The following is a 20,413-nucleotide window of genomic DNA, read 5'->3' on the forward strand; positions in this document are numbered from 1 at the left end:
GAGAAGGAAGGAAGGGAGGGAGGGAGGGAGGGAGGGAAGGGAGGGAGAGAGAGAAGGAAGGAAGGGAGGGAGGGAGGGAGGGAGGGAAGGGAGGGAGAGAGAGAAGGAAGGAAGGGAGGGAGGGAGGGAAGGGAGGGAGAGAGGGAAGGAAGGAAGGAAGGAAGGGAGGGAGGGAGGGAGGGAGGGAGGGAAGGGAGGGAGAGAGGGAAGGAAGGAAGGAAGGAAGGAAGGAAGGAAGGGAGGGAGGGAGGGAGGGAGGGAGGGAGAGAGGGAAGGAAGGAAGGAAGGAAGGAAGGGAGGGAGGAAGGAAGGAAGGAAGGAAGGAAGGGAGTGTTGGCCATGCTATAGAGAAATCGGAACCCCTGTGCACTGTTGGTAGAAATATAAAATAGTATATCTACTGTGGAAAACAGTATGGTGGTTCTTCAAAAAATTAAAAACCAAATTACTGGGGCGCCTGGGAGGCTCAGTCGTTGAGCGTCTGCCTTCGGCTCAGGTCATGGTCCCAGGGTCCTGGGATCGAGCCCCACTTTGGGCTCCCTACTTCGCAGGAGGCCTGCTTCTCCCTCTCCCACTCCCCCTGCTTGTGTTCCCTCTCTCACTGTGTCTCTCTCTGTCAAATAAATAAATAAAATCTAAAATAAATAAATAAATAAATAAAAATAAAAACCAAATTACTATATGATCTGGCAGTTCTGGTAGAAGCAACCCAAGCATCCACCAACAGACAAGTGGATAAACCAAATGTCTCTTATACATACAGTGGAATATTATTTAGCTTTGAAAAAGGAAATAAATCCCGACATAACATGGATGGACCTTGAACACATTATCCTAGGTGAAATAAGCCCGTCACAAAATGACAAATCCTATGCGATTTCACGGATATGAGGTCCCTCGAGCAGTCAGATTCATAGAGACAGAAAGTGGAATGGGGGTTGCCAGGGCCTAGTGGGAGGAGGGAATGGGGAGTTACTGTTTAACGGGGACAGAGCTTCAGTTTGGGAAGATGAAAAAGTTTCTGGGGGTGGACGGTGGGGGCGGTTGCAAAATAATGTGAATGTACCTAATGCCACTGAACTGAACTCTTAAAAATTGTTATGATGTTAAATTCCATGTTATGTGTATTTTACCACAGTTTTTAGAAATTTTAATTCAAATTTTAAAAACAAGACACAAAGAAGTATATACTGTATGATTCCGTTTATTTACGGCGTGGCACTCAGTTGATGGTATTCGATGTCAAGATAATGGTTACCCTTGGGAGGGAAGAGTAACTAGAAAGCAGGAGGAGGTTCTAGGGTATGGGAATATCCTATCTCTTGATCTGGCTGTTAGGATATAGGTGTGTACCGTGTGTGAACTTGTAGAGTTTCCTATGTGTCTGTTACACTCCAAAAATGATTCCAAAAAATGTAGATCCTTAGCCCGACAGCAGACTATCGCGTCAGAATCTCTGAGGATGGGACCTGGGGCTCCTGCATCATAAAACCCTCCCTTCCAAGTTTTTCTTAAGAGCATTGGATTTGGGGAATCTTCGCTAAAGGAAAGGGACTAGGGAAATATCCTCCCCATGCCCAGGAATCCCATTCTGCGCTAACAATAAATATTCCTTAGAAAAGAAATTCTTGATATCTTTGAGTCATTTAGCTTCTCCGGTTAGGAAAATGCATGTCATCTTTCAGGAGCCAAGAAATCAGTGATGTACAGAAATGTGTATTTTAATATATTACATTTTAAAATATTATTTCTTGTAATTCGTCATACACACAATAACTCACGAATGTTTTATTGAGGCCCTCTAAAAACTGGCGGGTGCTAGGACCTAATGGAAGTCAGGCTTTCAGGAGGAGGGGACCATGGGGTGTGGTGCTATTAAGCAGGTACAGAAAAGCCAGTTCTTCCACCTGTAAGCTAATGAGGCTCCACTTCAGCTCTCTCCACACCATCTCCAAGACATCAACAGCTTTTACACTTGCTTGTTAAACCAAAAGCATGTTTCTTGCAAAGGCTTTATTGGAAGGGGCCGATCGAGGCCTTGGAGAGGCTCTTGGAGGCCTTCTTGGAGGAGGCGGTCAGAGAAGAGGAGGAGGAGGGGGAGGAAGAAATGTCGGAGGAATAGTTGGAGGAATTGTGAATTTCATCAGCGAGGCTGCAGGAGCTCAGTACACCCCAGAACCACCTCCCACTCAGCAGCATTTCACCAACGTGGAGGCCAATGAAACGGAGGAAGTTCGTCGGTTTCGGCAACAGTTTGCCCAGCTGGCGGGACCGGACATGGAGGTGGGTGCCACTGACCTAAGGAATATTCTCAACAAAGTCCTTTCTAAGCACAAGGACCTGAAGACTGACGGCTTTAGCCTTGACACCTGCCGGAGCATTGTGTCTGTGATGGACAGTGACACGACCGGCAAGCTGGGCTTCGAAGAATTTAAGTACCTCTGGAACAACATCAGGAAGTGGCAGTGCGTTTATAAGCAATATGACAGGGAGCAGTCTGGGTCCCTGGGAAGTTCTCAGCTGCTCGGGGCTCTGCAGGCAGCGGGTTTCCAGCTAAATGAACAACTTTACCAAATGATCGTCCGCCGATATGCCGATGAGGATGGCAGCATGGATTTCAACAGTTTCATCAGCTGCCTGGTCCGCCTGGATGGCATGTTCCGTGCCTTCAGATCCCTGGATAGAGATGCAGATGGCCTTGTTCGAGTGTCCCTCCAGGAATGGCTGCAGCTGACCATGTATTCCTGAAGCCAGCGCCCTCCCCAAGGACAGGACTCCTGAAAGCCTCGCCACGCAGTCCTCACTGTGGCTGATACCCTGTCCCAGAGCTGTCATTTCCGGCGAGCTCGTACACCTCCCTGCATGCTTCTGAACTGGGGCTGCCTTTTAGCGCCTAATTAAAACAGATTTTTTTTTTTTAATGAAAAATGTTCTGAGTGGTTTGTATGTCAGCTCTTTGAGATACTGGATGTATATGAACATATATATGTGATGGGGGGGGCATGGGGCAGAGCCTCTGTGGAGTAGATTTTAATAGGGCATTGTTTATTTGGTGAGTGAATTCCAAAGAACAGGAAATTTGTTGTTATTGAGAATGAAATCTTGAAAAAACCCTGGAAGCCCTCAAGAGATCTATTTTTCCCTTTAAAAAGGTGAGGAGGAGGGAAGTTCAGAATCTGTTTTTCTCTTAATTTCACATCTGGTCTTTCCATTATATAAAAAGAAAGAAAGAGAGAGAGAGAAAGAGAAAGAGAAAGAAAAGAAAGAAAGAAAGAAAGAAAGAAAGAAAGAAAGAAAGAAAGAAAGAAAGAAAAAAGAAAGAAAAAGGAAGGAAGGAAGGAAGAAAGAAAAAGAAAAGAAAGAAAGAAAGTGTTTTCCTGGAAACCTATTTAACTGTATAGAAACAGGTTCAGAAATGAGAAAAGAAGCAATTTCATGTAAGGGAAGTATATATATATATATATATGTTTTTAATGGTGGAGCAACAGTCTAAAATTCCAGAATTCTTTAGTCCTGTTTCTCTAGTCAAATAAGCATGCAGCAAATTTATTTTGTTTTGATATATCTGTAAAGAGGGTCAGGGCATTGGGGAATGAAGGGTGGGCCCGTAGTCCAAAATGTCACTCTCAATCATTCTTACATGTGCTTCATACAAAATCAGGCATGCCCAGCGCATGTTGGCCGGCTCTTGTCATGTCTTGCCCTGCCTCAGAGCTAGGAATGTTGTGTTGTTGTTCCTCTTGGAAAACTGCAGACAGAGGAAACGTAAGCAAAGAAGGGGGGGGGGGAGGGAAAAGCACACAGTCATCAGTTATTTGGTATATAAAGGAATATAGAGATATATAAAGATATATAAATATTGTTGACTGTTACAGTGGTTCTCAGTCCGGAGTGCGATTCAGAATCACAGGGAGAGCTCCTTAGGAATATTGACAACCGAGTCCCACTCCAAATGTGTTAAAGAAGAATCTTTAGAGACGGGGCCTGGAAATGAGCATTTTTAAAGCTCCCCAAGTAATTCCAATAAGCAGCCAAGGTCACCAGCCAGGGCAGTCGACCCTTTCTTGTGTATGGCCCGTGGTTTGGCTCTATCGGGCAGAATCCAGAATCCTGTGGGAAGAAGACTCAGCCAGAAGGGCTGCATATGCAAGCGCTCAGTCTCCCCACACCCGCCCCCAGCCTGCTATTTAATTGGTTCCCATCCCTCCTGCTTCTCTTTCAGTGCATTCCCTCTCTCTCCAAGGGCTACTTTAGGGGGTCCTCCCGAGTTTGAAGATAAATTCTTCCTTCCTCTTTTGACTCATTTAGAGGAAAGTTTAACTATGGAACTGGTCTAACTCTCCTGTTAACAGCCCACAGCTGCAGGTGAGAAATCCCCGGTGAAAATTAGGAGAGGTTGGCGTTTGGCCTCTGCGCTCACCATCGTCAACATCATATAATATTTATGAAACACCATGTGCGTATAATTCTGCACGGAGCCAAGCATAGAGACCACATCCGCCTTCCTCTAGGGACCTGTAAATGTAAGCTTGCTCTGGTGGGCTTCTTAGCCAGGTATGGTCATATCAGAATGAGGCTCCTGCTAGCAACCACACATTAATATCAGGATCCCCATTTTAGAATCAGCCCATTCATATGTCAGGCATGAGTGTAGGCATCTAGCCAAGAAAGGGGAAAGCAGCAAAGATGCCTTGTGAGGTCTCAGAATATTAGGTTTATTATTCCACAGGATGGTTGTAGAAAGGGCAACCGAGCCTTACCCTTGTTTTTGTCAGTTCATTCTAAATATTTATGAAAGTCAAGATGGTCACCTCATGCTGGGGTGGTATTAAGTATTTTTCTTGCTCCTCGGGTCAAAGGATTATCTGCTCTTACGATTCTCTTCCTGCCCGCATAGGGCAAAACATCCTGAAGTTACCTACATGTCTCTTCTGTTCTCTTCTGAATTTGTATAAAATTTGTACAGGTAACCCCAGTCACTAGTGGAGACACTAGAAAATCCAGTCTAAACTCTGGACTTTGTTAAGTACTCAAAACTTTGGCATCGCGTAGAACCGAGAGCCTGACGAATGATTGAATTTCTTAATTTTTATTCAATAGTTGACATTTTAAAGGCACATTTTCAGTGGAAGAGGGAGTATTTACCTGATGATTTTTTTTTTTTTTTTTTTGCCATTTCTACATGGAAGCCTCCTTATAGGCTGAGACAAAGGTCTTTGATTCATATCATTCCATCCTGTGATTTTTCAATTTCTAACATTAAGCAATACAATTGATGTACTAAGTTGAAAATTATACTCAGTGATTTTAAAAAGCATGTGAAGTTGTACCACCTACATTTTTAAATTTCAAAATATCCCATATGATTTTGAAAAACACCTTTATCTTAATATAATCCACTGGATTCTGTAACCTGTAACAGCAGGAAAAAGAGCGTAGGTCTGTACTTATGCATGTATGCTCTGTACCTAAGAAAAGCAGACCTCCAAGAATATTCCAAATGTGTACATCATCTTAAAGGTCACATTTTAAATATCTTGAGTACTAGTTCATGTGTTCTTAAGAACTGATTTTTTTTTAAAGTTAGAGATTTCATCAGTAATATTACACAACTAACCCATACTGGAGCCTTAAAAAATATTCATGGATGCACCTGCAGGGCCCTGATATTTAACACGTCTATTGATCTTGAGGTGCTTTAAGAATTACTTCTTAAAAGTGTCTGTGTTTAATGCTAAGTGGGTTAAAGCAATTTAATTCCAAGAAAATTGGTAATACAATTATGTATGTGGGTAGAAATAGGCTCTTAATCAGAATATTCGAGTAAACAGAATACCTCTTCCCAGACTCCTCTGGAAAACTGAGAATTAACTGTATTTTAATAATAGTACTCCTTTGGATTTGTACAGTTATCCGCAAAGACTCAAAGCCTTTTTCTGTTGGCTGCTGCCTAGTAGGTTCTGTTTTTATGTAAACATTTCTAAATTGTTTTGATGGCATTGATTATCTCTCATTTGCAGGGATGATATCAATTATAACACACCAAAGACAATATAGTCCTTATCCTTGGGAGTTTTCCATCTCAAAATGTATTCAGAACCACATCCTTAAATGTTGCCGGACTTTAAAGGTTGTAAAACGTATCTGATTCAGTAGGGATAAAAATGTTGACTAAATCCGACTAGGAAAAGCCTCAGGGAACGGCTACCTGAGAATCAGACACAGGAACACCACCATTTGTTCCTTCTGGAATTTTAAATGGACCGTGTCTAAACATGTGGTCTGGCTTCCCACTGGTCTGAGAAGCCAGTGCTGTGTGGGGATGGCAAGGCGCTGGGATGCCGGGACATCATGGTGACCCCTAGCCTTCACTTCCATGCTTTTCTGATCCTGCTGACCACCAGGGAAGGGACGGGGCCCGCCATCTAGGGTTTCAGCCAGGCTCAGTCACCCCTTCTCCTTGCAGTGACCCAATACAAATCTGTAGTTCCTACTCTGGGCTATCCTGGCCTCCAGATTAGGACAGATTATGGAGGGATTAGCGTCTCCAGAAAGCTGGGCTCCTCCTTTGAAATGTGGCCCTGAAATATTTCCAAGTCTAGATTTTTTTTTAAGTTTATAATTCTTCCTGAGAAGTTCAATAGGTTTTTAAAGAAAAGAAACACAGATTTGAAGGATAATTTTTATCATGGAATTTATTTGAAATTAAAAAACTAAAGAAGTGTGTTTTGTTGTATACTTTGTAATTGTCTGTTTTTGAATTTATTTTATTAAGCTACTTTAATTTGAATGATTTAGAGTCCAATTACCTGAATTTTCATTGGAGTTAGTGGTAATAGCAAGTTTTGTGACCTCAAGTAAAGCTTATGTCTCATTATTTTATTTAAAATCAATTAACATAGGGGCGCCTGGGTGGCTCAGTTGTTAAGCGTCTGCCTTCGGCTCAGGTCATGATCCCAGGGTCCTGGGATCGAGCCCCGCATCAGGCTCCCTGCTCAGCAGGAAGTCTCCTCCTTCCTTTCTCACTCCCCCTGCTGTGTTCCCTCTCTCGCTGTCTCTCTCTCTCTAATAAATAAATAAAATCTTAAAAAAATAAAATAAAATAAATTAACATATAGTGTATTATTAGTTTCAAAAGTAGCGTTTAGTCATCAGTTACATATAACACCCTATGCTCATTATATCACATGCCCTCCTTAATGCTCATCACCCAATTACCCCATACCCCTCCCCACACCCCCTCCGGCAGCCCTCAGTTTGTTCCCTATAGTTAAGAGTCTCTTATGGTTTGTCTCCCTCTCTGATTTCGTCTTGTTCTATTTTTCTCTACCTTCCCCTGTGTTCATCTGTTTTGTTTCTTAAATTCCACATATATGTATATACATACACACCACATCTTCTTTATCCATTAATCTGCCGATGGACATCTGGGCTCTTCCCATGGTTAGGCTATTGTGGACATTGCTGCTACAAACATTGGGGTGCAGGTGCCCCTTCAGATCACTATGTTTGTATCCTTTGGATTAATACCTAGCAGTGCAATTGCTGGGTCATAGGGTTCTCTTTTTTTTTTTTTTATTAGTCAAAATGAATTAGTTGAATGGATTATTTCTAAGATTCCTTACAGTTCGAAGTTTTATTATTCTGAATTTGGAACCTTACCAATGTGTTATTTTATTGATCCAATAATAAAATACCTGAGAATAATTTCCATGCTGCTTTTCTCCCCTTCACATTACTAAGATGAAAACTTACATATAATTTCTCATGTGATTATCAAGGGTCTGCTTCTTTTTGTCAGCCAAAACCATTCAGAGATAAGACTGTTAATGAACATTAGGGGTCCAGAATATTACCTTGTTTTGTGAATAGTGGTAACATGAAGGGTCCTTTACTTTATCTTTCTCCATCTGCAAAATGAGTTATGATGCTTGACCTCTGTTATACATAGAGTTCAGTGGTATAGATAAAAATTGGATGCCTCACAATAAAGAGACAACATAAATTCAAAAGAGTATTTCCAGTCATACAATCTATGATTATACCTTCATTGTCCATTGACCATTCTTCTATCTCTTCTTCAGACCTTCCATTCAAGACTTCTGTGTTGCTTCATAGAGAAAGCCAATTGAGGAACAAATGTACCTATAGTGGGCAATAGGTCTATGGTTCAGTAAACTGCTCAGCCTCTAAGGCTAATGAACAACGGCCCTCTATGGTGTGTAAGGAAATGAATGATGGTGACACAAGAAGGAAATGATGTCACTTAGAACTCCACCATCTCTGGGGCACCTGGGTGGCTCAGTCAGTTAAGCGGCTGCCTTCAGCTCAGGTCATGATCTCGGAGTCCTGGGATCGAGTCCCGCATCCGGCTCCTTGCTCAGCAGGGAGCCTGCTTCTCCCCTGCCTGCCATTCCCCCTGCTTGTGCTTGCTCTCTGTCTCTCTCTCTCACTTTCTCTGTGTCAAATAAATAAATAAAATCTTTAAAAAAAAAAAAGAACTCCACCATCTCTGAAATTTCCGGGGTGATGAAAATGCTGTAGCTATTGATTGTGGTGGTGGTTACCCTGGCATATACATTTGTCGAAAGAAATTAACTGTACACTTAAAATGGGTGCTTTTCATTGGATGTGAATGATACATTTTTTTTTTTAAAAAGATCAGCTTTTTTTCCAAAAAAGTGGTTCAAGAAAAGGAAGAGGGGCGCCTGGGTGGCTCAGTGGGTTAAGCATCTGACTCTTTCGGCTCAAGAGATATAGACCCTCAGTCACAGTTAAAGATTACACTCTTATTGACGCCAAACATCATTTGTTCATCTGTCAAGTACTGCGCTAGCTTTGTTGTTCCTAGTTCACACTTTACCTGGGAATTCATCACTTGAAGATTTGGCTGCCAAAATGCTTCTAACACCTGGGATATTATCATCATAGGGCTTGTTTGCAGTTCTCTTTCCTTCTCCCCACTTCGTCCCTCCGGGTTCTGTCTAGGTGAGTAGTTCATGTGTAGGAAACCCTGCATTCAGTCGGCCTGGCTTAGAATTATCAATGCCTTCTTTTCTGCTGCCATCATGAAATACCTCCTGAGGTATATAGATACTCATATCATACTAGTTAGACGCTTAGAAGTTCAGGATCTCCTGGGGCCTCCCGTCATCTAACCTGACACAGCTCAGGTTCACTCCCTGGCTCCTGGTTTGTTACAGAGAAAACCTGCAAAGAAGAAAGAATCTGCTACCACTGCCTCAGTTTGCCCTTTCCACTCCCTTCCACTGTCTGCATGTAGGGGGTTGCTTAGTGACCCTGGTCCCCCTTTAGTGACCTGTTGGTGTTGTCCATCATGGCGGGGCCACCACCAAGATTCTAGATCCTGCCTCGTAGAGAGGCTTCCACCGGGGCTGAGCTCAAGAACCCATGCTGGGTGCCACGGAGCCACTAAATGGCCTCAGTGATTCAATGTTTATATTCATTATTAAACAGAAATATATTTTTCTTCCTTCTGAATTGGGAATGGGTGGACCCCTTGCTTGCTGTTCCCTCTCAGTGCAAAGTTTTTTCCAAACAGGCTCAATGTGTGATGACACCGAGCTGTGTGACCTGCCTGGATTTCACCTTTGGGGCTGTGATTAATAGTAATTCAACTAGTGGGCCTGCTCATTGATCTCTCCCCTCCTGTCACAGAACCGTGATGGTAGTATCGACTTCCGCGAGTATGTGATCGGCCTGGCTGTCTTGTGCAACCCTGCCAACACAGAGGACATCATCCAGGTGGCATTTAAGGTACTGTCAGCCCCACTGCAAGCCTCTTGGTCTGCCTCGTGAACAAGTGTTGACTCGAAGCATATTATTTGAAAATCAGTGAGATCTGTTACATGAGTTTATAGATCTGCCGCGACGTGTACGCGGAGGTAATGTGATTAAGACAACTGCCCCCGAGAATAAAGAAAACACCAGCATCCAGTTAAGCACAAGGGAAGTCTTTGGGAGCAGCCCCGTTAAGAGCATCAAGACTGAAGAGAAGGTGATTTCACAAATTAGCTTTAAAAATGATTTCTTTACAGCATCTCCATTTCGAAGCCCCAAAGTGCAGTTCATAAATAAACACCACCTGTCACCAGTCATTCTCATTCACCATCTGGAAAGTTCCCATCTATCCCGATTTTCTCACTCCAAGTGCCAGAGGTATTTTAAGTGCTCGTTTCCGGATGGAATTTATGTTGTTGTGGTGGGGTCAGGTGAGCATCATGATACACGTCCCAAGTCCCCACCCTGCATGTGTTCCTGTAGTGTCACGTATATTTCCACAGCGACATTGAGGAAGGAGGTGTGCCGATGAATAACACCCCATCCCCAGCAGGACGTGGTGGAGGTCTGAGCTGTGAGGACTCAGACTCCATTTATCACGTCCATGCCCAAGAAGAGGGGGAAGAATACACTCCCAGAGTGTGTTTTTCGTTTTCCTGAGATAAAAGCTGCTTCATCTAATTAGTGTTTAAGGAGGGTGTTCACTTCCAGTCCTAAGGTGGTGTAGTCTGCTCTCCAGTGAAACAAAAACTTGATTTCCCTGCTTGTCCTTGTACCAAGCTATGTATACTGACTCATCCCAGCTTGGCGGTCTCTCTGCTTCCGTCTGCCATGACAACCGAGGACCTTCTCTCTTCTTGTTTCCTACTGTCCTCTTTTCCTGGTTTCTGAGAAGAATATCCCACTGTGATTCCGACAGGCTTTCTTTCCCCTCTATCATCCAGAAAGACGCTCTTTCTCCAAGAGTCCTTTCTCACGTTTTATAGGCCACCAGGGCAAGCCTCAGGAATGTTCGTGCGTTCTGTCATTGACAGAGAAGTCCCCAAGCTTTCTTTTTTATTTCAGATTGGTTTAAACTGAGTTAACTGCAAGGCCTATAAAGAACCTAAGTGGTTGATGCTTAGCAGATGGTCATAAGGCAAGGGCCAGAACTTTTTCCAAGTTTAAAACATTTGGCTTTTACAAACTTATTCATCATAAAACCTAAAATTATACACATAGCTAACTTATTCCAATCCAGATATTTCTGTTTCTGTTTTGGGATTGTATACGTAATTATAAGTTGAGCTGAGCAAATGGTCAGTTTGGGTTTACTGATGAAAGACCTGATAGAAAATTTGGCCCTCGATCGCAGTAATTATTGTTTTTAAAGACGTCGTGAGATTTTTCTCTAGCCTAGACCTTGGTTTGGTGTGGGGGAGGGAAGCAAGGAGGACCTAAAACTATACTTAGCCCTTTTTCCAGTAAGACAAGGGTCATGCTTTACATTGCTTATTTTTTCCACATTCTTTTTCAGGGGTGTTTGGTGTTTTTGAAAATACTTTGGCACACTTGTATTTTTCATGTAGTTGTGTCCTTTTATATGCACAGGACCCTGTCAATTCCTTTTATCTGGGAAGCACTTCACAGTGAACTCCCCATCCTTGAGCTCATTTCGTCCTTACAGAGAACTGTGGAGGTAGAGGATTAGCCAGAGTTCTTCAGCCATGCAAGAAATTTGTCGCAACCCCGGGGAGGGGGCTCCAGGGTAGACTCAGAGGCAGCGAGTCCACAGGCCCCCGCTGCAGAGACTGCTCTGCAGTGAGTGTGAGCCCCTCCACCTCTGCCCTCAGTCACCTCCAGGAAGGGTCCAGAGCCTTGAGCCACGTGCTTGCTGGAAAGACAGGACGTTTGGGCTGAGACTCCCACCGTATTCCATGCAATGGACAGATATCATTCCCCCAAGGGAAACCGGGCTGTTGAGCTTCCTACCAGAGCCCAGAGCATGGGATTTACCTCAGGTCTGGGAACTCTGTAGCTGAGAGACTATTGGGAGTGATGAGTAATGGAGGGAAAGTGAGCGTTTCCGTGAGGGGCACAGTCTGGGGTAGTCAGGACGAGGCCAGATGGAGAGAAAGTAGAAGCACCCAGTATGGACACGGGAAGGGAATTTCCACAGAATCGAGAGCCACCAGAGCACCAAACGTGACAGACAGATTGCCGAGGATCCTGTTGGAATGGAAAGCCTCGCGAGAAAGCTTAGCGCCTGTGAGGAGCGTGGTGGGGTGGGATCTCCCGGCAGTTACTGTTGGAAGTCCAGGGCCCATAGCGAGCCCTGGGCTGCAGTTTGTGCAAACAAATGCTGAGTCACTTTTCACTCTGGGGCTGTCTTCTCCCTCACTTGGGGCCTGAGGGACAGAAAATGGGCAAGTGCCTGCTTTCTCACCTGGGGCAGCGAATCAACAACGTCAAGTGCTAGTGTTTTCTCCAACCCTGATGAACAGTTCAAACACTAGTCAGTTTGTGCTTGTGGTTCTTTTCGTGATGATCACACCTTCTCTAATGCTTCTGGTTTTCTGGCTTTGGTCGTGTGTTTGGTCAGAAGTAGCAGGCGCTCTAGATGTGGCCTGCCTGGATTTGGATGCGGCTGTACCCCCGGCCAGTTGTGTGACCTTGGGAAAGGGCCCTAACTGTCTCGTGCCTCAGCTTTCCCACCGAAGGCACCTACCCGGCGTAAGACTGCTGTGAGGGTGTAATCGGTTAATACAAGGAAAGTGACTTGAACACTTTTGGTCGGGGCCTGCAGGGAATCAGTGCTTGCATCATTTAAAAACATTAGTGCCCAGGAGAAGATTTTGAATTTGGGATATTAATTATCTAACAACTATCACTGTTTTGCTGCTTGACTTTCAATCCGTCCCACCTACCGCCTTTTCCTTTCGGCCTATAAACATGTTCAGACTCTCCCTTCCTAAAGACAGCCTCCTTTTGTGCTTGGCCGATGCCCCATTTCCCTCCTTCCTGTTATTCCAGGAGCCCATGCTGGTTGTCTCCACCGCTCACCTCTTCGTTCCTGGCTTTCCATGACCACCTGGGAAGTGGCTCCCTGAAGCCGTGTTTCCCAAAGGCATCCGGATCTCCTAACTGCCAAACCCAGCCACCCTCTTTGCTTCTCGCCTGGCCTCGCTCTGATGTTTTACTCAGTGGGCCGCTACCACCCTCAGAGTGTCTCCCTCTTTCCAGAAAGCCCTCCTGAGCTCCCAGTGGCACGCTCCTCGTTTCCGGTTCTCTCTGAGGACTTCTGAGTCCTTTTTTTGCCAGCTCCTCTTCCCTGCATGCACTTGAACTCTTGCTGCTCCCCGGGCTTTGCATCACTTTCTGCATTCTCTGCAGATAAGCCCCAACCCCCGCAGAGTTGGCGGTTCTTACCAGAAGTCATGGCTCGAGCCTCGACCACTCTCCTGAGCTGAGGTGCTGCATCTCGTAACTCCCCCGGCACCTCTGATTCATGTCTAACCTCTCCAGGTCCAGCTTTTGATCTCCCCCTCTGGGGAATGGACCCCACTTTCCCCCAGGTGCCCAGCGCCTCAGCCCACTCTTCCGTCCTTCTTGCCATCCCCACAGGGCCCTGCCTTCGCTTCCTTGTAAATTCTGCCCCTTCCTGTCCTTCTTGCTTCTCCACCCCACACTCTTCATTGCTTTTCCCGCCTCTAGACTTTCCAACCTTCTGACTCTAATCCATCTCCACACTCTCAATTCCCATATGATCACACCACATCCCCCACTGTCATAACCCCACAGGGTGAGGTGAGGCGTCCTACAGCCTTCATGGCGTGATTCCTGCTTGTCCGTCCGTCACCTGGTCTGAGCCCCCAGCAAACACTACCAGTCCTCGTCTGTCCCAGGAGTATCCCTTTGTGTTCTAAGACCCAACTCAACCTGTCAAACGGGTAAAGCTTTCCCTGACCTCTCCCATAGGATTCATCTTGCTCTCCACGGGGCTCCCACGCCCTTTGGTCTTACTCTTGTTGTAGCCCGTGCTTTCCTTCTGTCTCGTCCCACGACCAAGCCAGGTGTCGTGAGGGCAGCAGAGACCATTCTTCCTTCAGATACATCTCCCTCACCCCGGCACAATAGTTGTGTGAATTACTAGAGTTTATTTTCCGAGATTATTCCGTACCACTGTTGCCCTGCTGGCACCCAACCTTATATTTTATTTTCTCTTCCCTTCAGCTCTTTGATGTTGATGAGGATGGCTACATAACAGAGGAAGAGTTTACCACCATTTTGCAGGCCGCCCTTGGGGTGCCCGACCTGGATGTTTCTGGTCTCTTCAAGGAGATAGCCCAGGGGGATTCTGTTTCCTATGGTGAGTAGGCAGTTTGGTTTCTGCTTTAGTTGACCAGGAGGGCAAGCCGACTACAGATGGACCGTCAGGCAGGAGTGTGGTTTCCCTCCACTAATTGTATTAACAATAGAAATAACAGGAATGATGATGATGACAGGAATAATAGCAGTAGTGGGATAAGAGAGACTAATTACTGAGGACATATATGCTAAGTACTCTCCTAAGCATTTTTAAATAAATCTTTACAGCAAGCCTATTTCATCAGCACTCTTAATATTATTTTATTGAATTTATGGAATTTAACTTACCTGAGGTCATCAGCTAGAGAATGTCAGAGCCAGGACTCAAAAACCAAGAGAGTCTGGTTTTGGAGCCTGGACCTCTGCCCTCCCCACTTTATCTCTCATCTGCTGCCCTTCCTGGAAGGGTCTTTTCCTTTCTGCTGTCACTTTGGCCAAGTAAAACTGAGCAAGTTAACTAAAGTGGTTGTAACTCTGCTAGAAGGATACAGACTGGGGTTCCAGCGGTGACTACAGCAGCTAAACCATGTGTCATCACGTTTGCCGTTAGCAGCTTAGGAAAGCTTTCGTGTGGGCTCATTTTCTCCTGTCCCTTGGATGGCACCCCTGTGAGGTCAGGACCAGCGTGGCGGAAGAAGACCCCACGGTCAAATGGCAGGTCCATCCATCAGGGACCAAGCTTTCTCCGGATGGCCTGAGTCCACACATCAAAACAAGTCCCACATCAGTTTCCTTGTATTTCCTAGTCCAGTCGTTGAGAAAATCACACCTGAGTGGAGAGGCCTAGGTGACGGTTTCCCTGTCTTAGCTTTGATGTGGTCATTCACGTCAGGTTGGCTTCTCTTCCCCCAGCCTTTTCCCCCTTGCAGGCTGCAGGGGGATTCCTCTGGAATGCCTCTTTCCTCATGGTGTTCAGAGAGTTTCAGCTGTTAACTTTCATGGGATAGGAGAATTAGATCACATACTTCTCTTACTCTCTGTTTTTAATTACTATCATTCTGCCTGCCCTTTATTCTATTTTAGGTAATTAAATGCCTAGGGCACTTACTTTATTGAGTTCATGGAAGGAAGGAAGGGAGGGAGGGAGGGAGGGAGGGAGGGAAAATGGCAAGTACATACTGAGATAAAATATATGAGTCATAAACCCCATGTGTACTAAGTCTCTGAACATTTTCCTTTCACAAGTAAGACTCTTTATTGCTCTGAGCTGCCAAATTTGGAACAATTATTTGGAGTAACTATTTCAGTGGAAATTATACCACAAATGATTTGTTAGGTAGTCATAACTTTACCTGTCCATTTAAACAAATTTTTAGGGAAATCTGCTTTGTTTTTTGGAGTTCAATCTTTTTATTTTTAGAATACACAAGATATTTCCCTTTCCCCAATATTATGCCAGTTTCCTTTTTTGCAGAATGTTGGGAGGTATTTAAGTGTGATTTTATAAAAGAATAAATATTGAAATGTATCATAATGTGACTATCCAAATTGTTTTCCTTCTGTTTTCCATTTAGCCAAATTAACTGATTTCCACAATTCCACAGATTAGCCAGTTCACAGAACTTCTTCTAGAAATGAGTTACCTTTTTTTTTTTTTTTTTTGGAAATGAATTACTTCTTAATGGCACTGACATCCCCAAAAAAGACAGAAACCTCGATCTTTTGAACAGATCACAAGTCTTGAAAGACAGACCTTGGTTTCAGCAGATCAACTCTCATGTCTACTTTCCATAAAAGTCACTTAAGTCCTCTGTGCCTCCATCGCTGAGACAGACTCATGCAGATGAACCTTTATTTTGGATGTTAAGAAAAAATACCTAAAGACCATGTTAATAGCTTGCCTGATTTGGAAACATAAAATGGTCAATTGATGCAAAATAATGTTGCAGTTGCCAAGAATGATTTGGGCTCGGTCCAATGGCTTCCTCGTCCCTGACACCTGTTTCTGTCTTCAAGAGTTGTTAGTCTAACGTAGACTCTGGGTTATCAGAGGATTTAAAAAAAACAAATAGAGAACATGGGGCTAAAAATCCTTTTCTTATAGAGCCAGATAGGTTGCAGATTCAAAGTCTAGGCTCCTTTTGCTATGTAAGTGCAACAAAGTTTTCTCCATCCGAACAGAAGAGGAGAGAGGGATTTCAGAGTGGAGGAGCAGTACATTTCAGAAACTCCGGGTTATCGGAGGCTTGGCGTCCAAACTCTGCTGGTTAACTCAGTTAGCCTTCTGTGTCTTTACCTCAGTTCCTAAATCCGAAACACCCAAGATAGAAAGAGGCCCACTACTCCGAAGTCTTGGGACATGATTATGATATATTGTACCCTCTACTTGCCTTTATTGGTCATAAGTCGGGGCTCAGCTTTTCAAGACTGTGTGTTTGTATACCAGAATTAAGGGTTGAAATCGTTTTAAAAAAAACAGTAATAGAAAGTCATGGGCAATAGCATTTTTAAAACATTTTGTATTATAAAAACTAACAGCAATACAGAAGACTGAATGAAACATAAACGTAGAGCGTAACAAGGTTTCCTAAAGTGAGCGGTGGTGTTACAACTGCTCAGGCCAAGAAATAGAGCTTTTCAAGAACTCTGGAAACCCCTGTGCGCCCTTTCCCAGTGACAGCCCCTTCCTCTCTCCTAAAGGGGGGGCATGGCTGCCCTGACTCTAAAAGGAATACTCTACCTTGCTTTACTTTTTAGCATGTCACCACAAAATATTTAAATATTATGTGTGAGTTTTGCCTGAGTTTTTGAACTTCATATAATGGACTCCTACAGTATACGTTGTTTTGTATCTGGCTGTTTTCATTCAACATTATGGCTTTAAGATTCGTCCACAGTGTTACAACACAGCTGTTCCTTCATCTTCATTGCTATGGAGCCGTAATGTCCCACCCAAATGCTGCAAGTCTCCATTTCTGCTGTTGACACACACCTGAGTGGTTTCCGTTTCTCACCTGTCATAAGTAATGTGGCTGTGAACATTCTCAGGCATGTCCCCCAGAACACAGCAGGCCCACATGTCTCCAGGTTATACACTTCGGAATAGAATTAACGGGCCACGGAGTATGTGAATCCTCAGCTTTACTAGATAATGGAAAAACCACCTTGCAAAGTGGCTGGACAATTTCTAAGAGTGGAGTAAGAGGCTTTGGCGATAATTGTATTATTAAAGTCATGTAGGAATCTGTATCATGCCAAAAGAAGATTCGCCTCCATTTACTGGATTTTGTTTGTTTGTTTTTTCCCCCTTTTAGAGGAATTTAAAAGTTTTGCCCTAAAGCATCCAGAATATGCTAAAATATTTACGACCTACCTAGACCTCCAGACGTGCCATGTGTTCTCATTACCAAATGAAGTCCAGCCAGCTCCCCTGGTCGCCAGTAACAAAGTCAGCCCTGAAAATCATGACGAGAGTACCTCAGACAAAAAAGATGACTGAAAGCAAATATTCGCAATAAGGGAAGGCTTTTACCTGAAATTGCAAAAGGATTTGTTGATAGTTGTTTTCAAAATGATTTCTGAGTAATGATGATGTTTAAAATGGAGAGCTTTTTTTAAAATAAAAATAATAGATCTTCTTATTAAAATGCTTTTATCCACATATGTATATTATTAAGTGATATTCCCTTTCTTTGATGTTATATTGTGCTGTACCGATTAGTTTCCTGGTGATAAATATGTTTTTATGGATTTTCCAGTTTAATTTGCAAATGCAAATGAATGAAATGGTCTCACTTATTTACCGATGAGCATTAATCAATGCTGCAAAGAGTTTTAAAAAGTGCAAACACTTTTTAATCTACTTCCCTCTAAAGACGTGAAGTAATAGTGTTATCTCGAATCCCTTCCCATTCGGGAAGTAAGAACATTGCAGGATTTTATGCCTCTAACTTCACAGATGTATTATTTCATTTCTGGTTCCGTTTCTTGGATCACTGAATATGATGGATTGGAAAGGAGAGCTCCCATTAATTCGATGAGACTTCTTAGAGCTCATATTCTCTTTATTGCAGATTTCCTCTTACCCACCTGCTAAGGAAATTATATAGTTGTGCATGATCTACAGTTTAGAACTTTGTGTTAAAGAGCAAGGCTATGGCCAAAGGCTAAGTGGGAATTGCCTTATTGCAGGTAACCTTGACTGCCTGATGAGAACATGAATCACATGCCACAGAATCTAGTCTAAGTTGGATGGTTCAGAATGTAGGGCTTACCCACTAACTGGGTCAGATTCGCTCCATTTATTATAGAGTATTAGAATTAACGCATTTTACCATCCAAGTGGGAGTTTTATTTTGTTAAGCGTCCTCTCAGATTTTAGAGCTCGCCTGAGATATCTACAGGGAAAACACAAAAGGTTCCAAAGTATCGAAAGCTAGGGAACCCAAAAACAAAAACCTACTTATTAAGGGGAGGCAGCAACTTAACCCCCTGGTAAGAAGCTAGCAATGACATCTATCCTTCAGGGGAGGCAATAATTTCCCCCAAGTGCCATTTTTATTGGATGTCACGCATCATACCTATTGTTAATGTCGCCCACGTTTGAAATTTTGAACAAAGAACCAATTTATATAACATAATGTACAAAAAATAGCTGGTTCATTTCTGAATTCCGTCTTTGAATTTGATCTCTTTGTCTTGGCTGTGTTTCTGAATATATTGCCGATTTACCCCCAAACTCATTTTTTAAAGCCATTTGTGAAGGTGGGAAGTGTCACGAGAGGTGAGTCATCATTTCAAACTAGTTTTACACATTAAGCTGTGAGTGTTCTAATTTAATGAGTGAATTTGGAAATTGCATACTAAAATGTGTTATCCGTCAGTGTATAGGATTGTTTGCTTTTTCTGTGTCTTAAAGCTGAAAACAGTTGCTTAAGTAATTAGAAAAGTACCTCTCTATAATAGTGTCTGCATATGCAGTGGAATGGATGTACTACTCAGGTACCCTGATTGCTTTTTATCATAGAAAAGCTACGTATTACTACTATTAATTATGAAAAAGTAGCATTGTAAATTGGAAGTTTTCTATGAGGCTCTTGAAAACGATCCCCTTGTTTTCCCATTTTAAAATAATATCTTAATGCTCCTTAGGTCCACTTCTGCCAGTGTAATATTCCTATTTTATTATGTTACTTGAATAAACAAACTTGCTACATAAAATTCTTGGCAATTAAAAAATTCTGGTTTTGCCATTTTGTCTCAAAGGTAATATTACCTTTTTAATACCGTGGTTTGAGTGTGTTTGCATATTTATGACTGTGATTAATCATTCTTGTTTGCATTTAAGCTTTATGAAATGTCAGGCATGGTGTTACTCTAATGAAAAACTCGAATTTTAGCCAAAGTTGCAATAGTTAGTATTCTTAAGGCAGTTGACTTTCGGCTGGTGGGGATGTGTGTGATAACACAGTCACAATCATCGGGATCCCTATAGCCTAGGCCTCTCCTTTAGATTTCCTTCAAAGAGGCTTTTCTCCTCTGAGAACTTGAAGTAAGGAATTAAATTTCATTAAATCAGCTCAACGCACTGTGGTTTCCTATAATCGTTCAGAAAAAAAAAAATAAGTTATTCTTTGAAATGAGAAATACTAGATCCTAAGTCCTCTAAACCATAAAAGTTTCAATCGGAACAGTTCTGCTCCAGGATAATGACGTGCTGCATGCTTATGGACCAAACTGCTAGCATTATGTGTATTTCATACTCCTCTGCCACTGTTTCTAGAGTTTTGGAAGGCTGGCTATGATTGCGAGCAGTGGTACCTATCACGGCTATATAAAAGAGACCGCCCCCCTTTTAGAATTCACATGGGCTACTGTGGGCACTGCATAGCAGTGCAGATACCAGGTTCCCAGACTGGGGAACTCTCCTCTTCACACTATTGCAGATGCAAGGTGGGTAATTGGCACGGCGGGCGGGGTGGACAGGTGGGCTCCCTACCACAAAAATCCTTGTGTGGGGGCACCCGGGTGGCTCAGTCGGTTAAACTTCCAACGCTTGATTTGGGCTCAGGTCATGATCTCAGGGTCATGAGATCGAGCCCCAGGTTGGGTTCCGTGTTTGGCACAGTTTGCTTGAGATTCTCCCTCTCCCTCTGCCCGTCCCACTGCTCATGCGCTCTCTCTCTAAAATAAAATAAAATAAAATAATAAATTTTTTTAAAAAAAATCCTTGTGTATTTGTTTGTATATAGCAATCGCCAAAGAGGATAAAAAGTCACCAGTCAGAAACCATCCCCTAAGAAAGACATATTTAGAATCTTTTTTT

The 20,413-nt window shown here is 43.3% G+C and overlaps 2 protein-coding genes across 2 annotated transcripts in view; both read left to right on the forward strand.

Moving 5' to 3' along the window:
• LPCAT2 (lysophosphatidylcholine acyltransferase 2) overlaps positions 1–19,639 on the forward strand; it is a 59,729-nt gene extending 40,090 nt beyond the window's left edge. The window contains exons 12-14 of the mRNA XM_032424273.1: positions 9,679–9,777; positions 14,014–14,149; positions 17,403–19,639. Coding sequence (XP_032280164.1) covers positions 9,679–9,777; positions 14,014–14,149; positions 17,403–17,587 — 420 coding nt within the window. The 3' untranslated portion in view covers positions 17,588–19,639. The remainder of the gene's footprint in view (positions 1–9,678; positions 9,778–14,013; positions 14,150–17,402) is intronic.
• On the forward strand, positions 1,982–2,870 carry CAPNS2 (calpain small subunit 2). The gene has a single exon (XM_032424274.1). It carries the CDS (start codon positions 1,996–1,998, stop codon positions 2,746–2,748), a length of 753 nt encoding a protein of 250 aa, XP_032280165.1. The 5' UTR covers positions 1,982–1,995; the 3' UTR covers positions 2,749–2,870.
• Positions 19,640–20,413: the final 774 nt, after the last annotated feature.

The sequence above is a fragment of the Phoca vitulina genome, unplaced genomic scaffold (assembly GCF_004348235.1).
Source record: "Phoca vitulina isolate PV1807 unplaced genomic scaffold, GSC_HSeal_1.0 scaffold30, whole genome shotgun sequence".
Lineage (NCBI taxonomy): Eukaryota > Metazoa > Chordata > Mammalia > Carnivora > Phocidae > Phoca > Phoca vitulina.

What these genes read in the sequence shown, in the direction of transcription:
- CAPNS2 (XM_032424274.1), top strand. Translation starts at nt 1,996, where the DNA reads ATGTTTCTTGCAAAGGCTTTATTGGAAGGGGCCGATCGAGGCCTTGGA.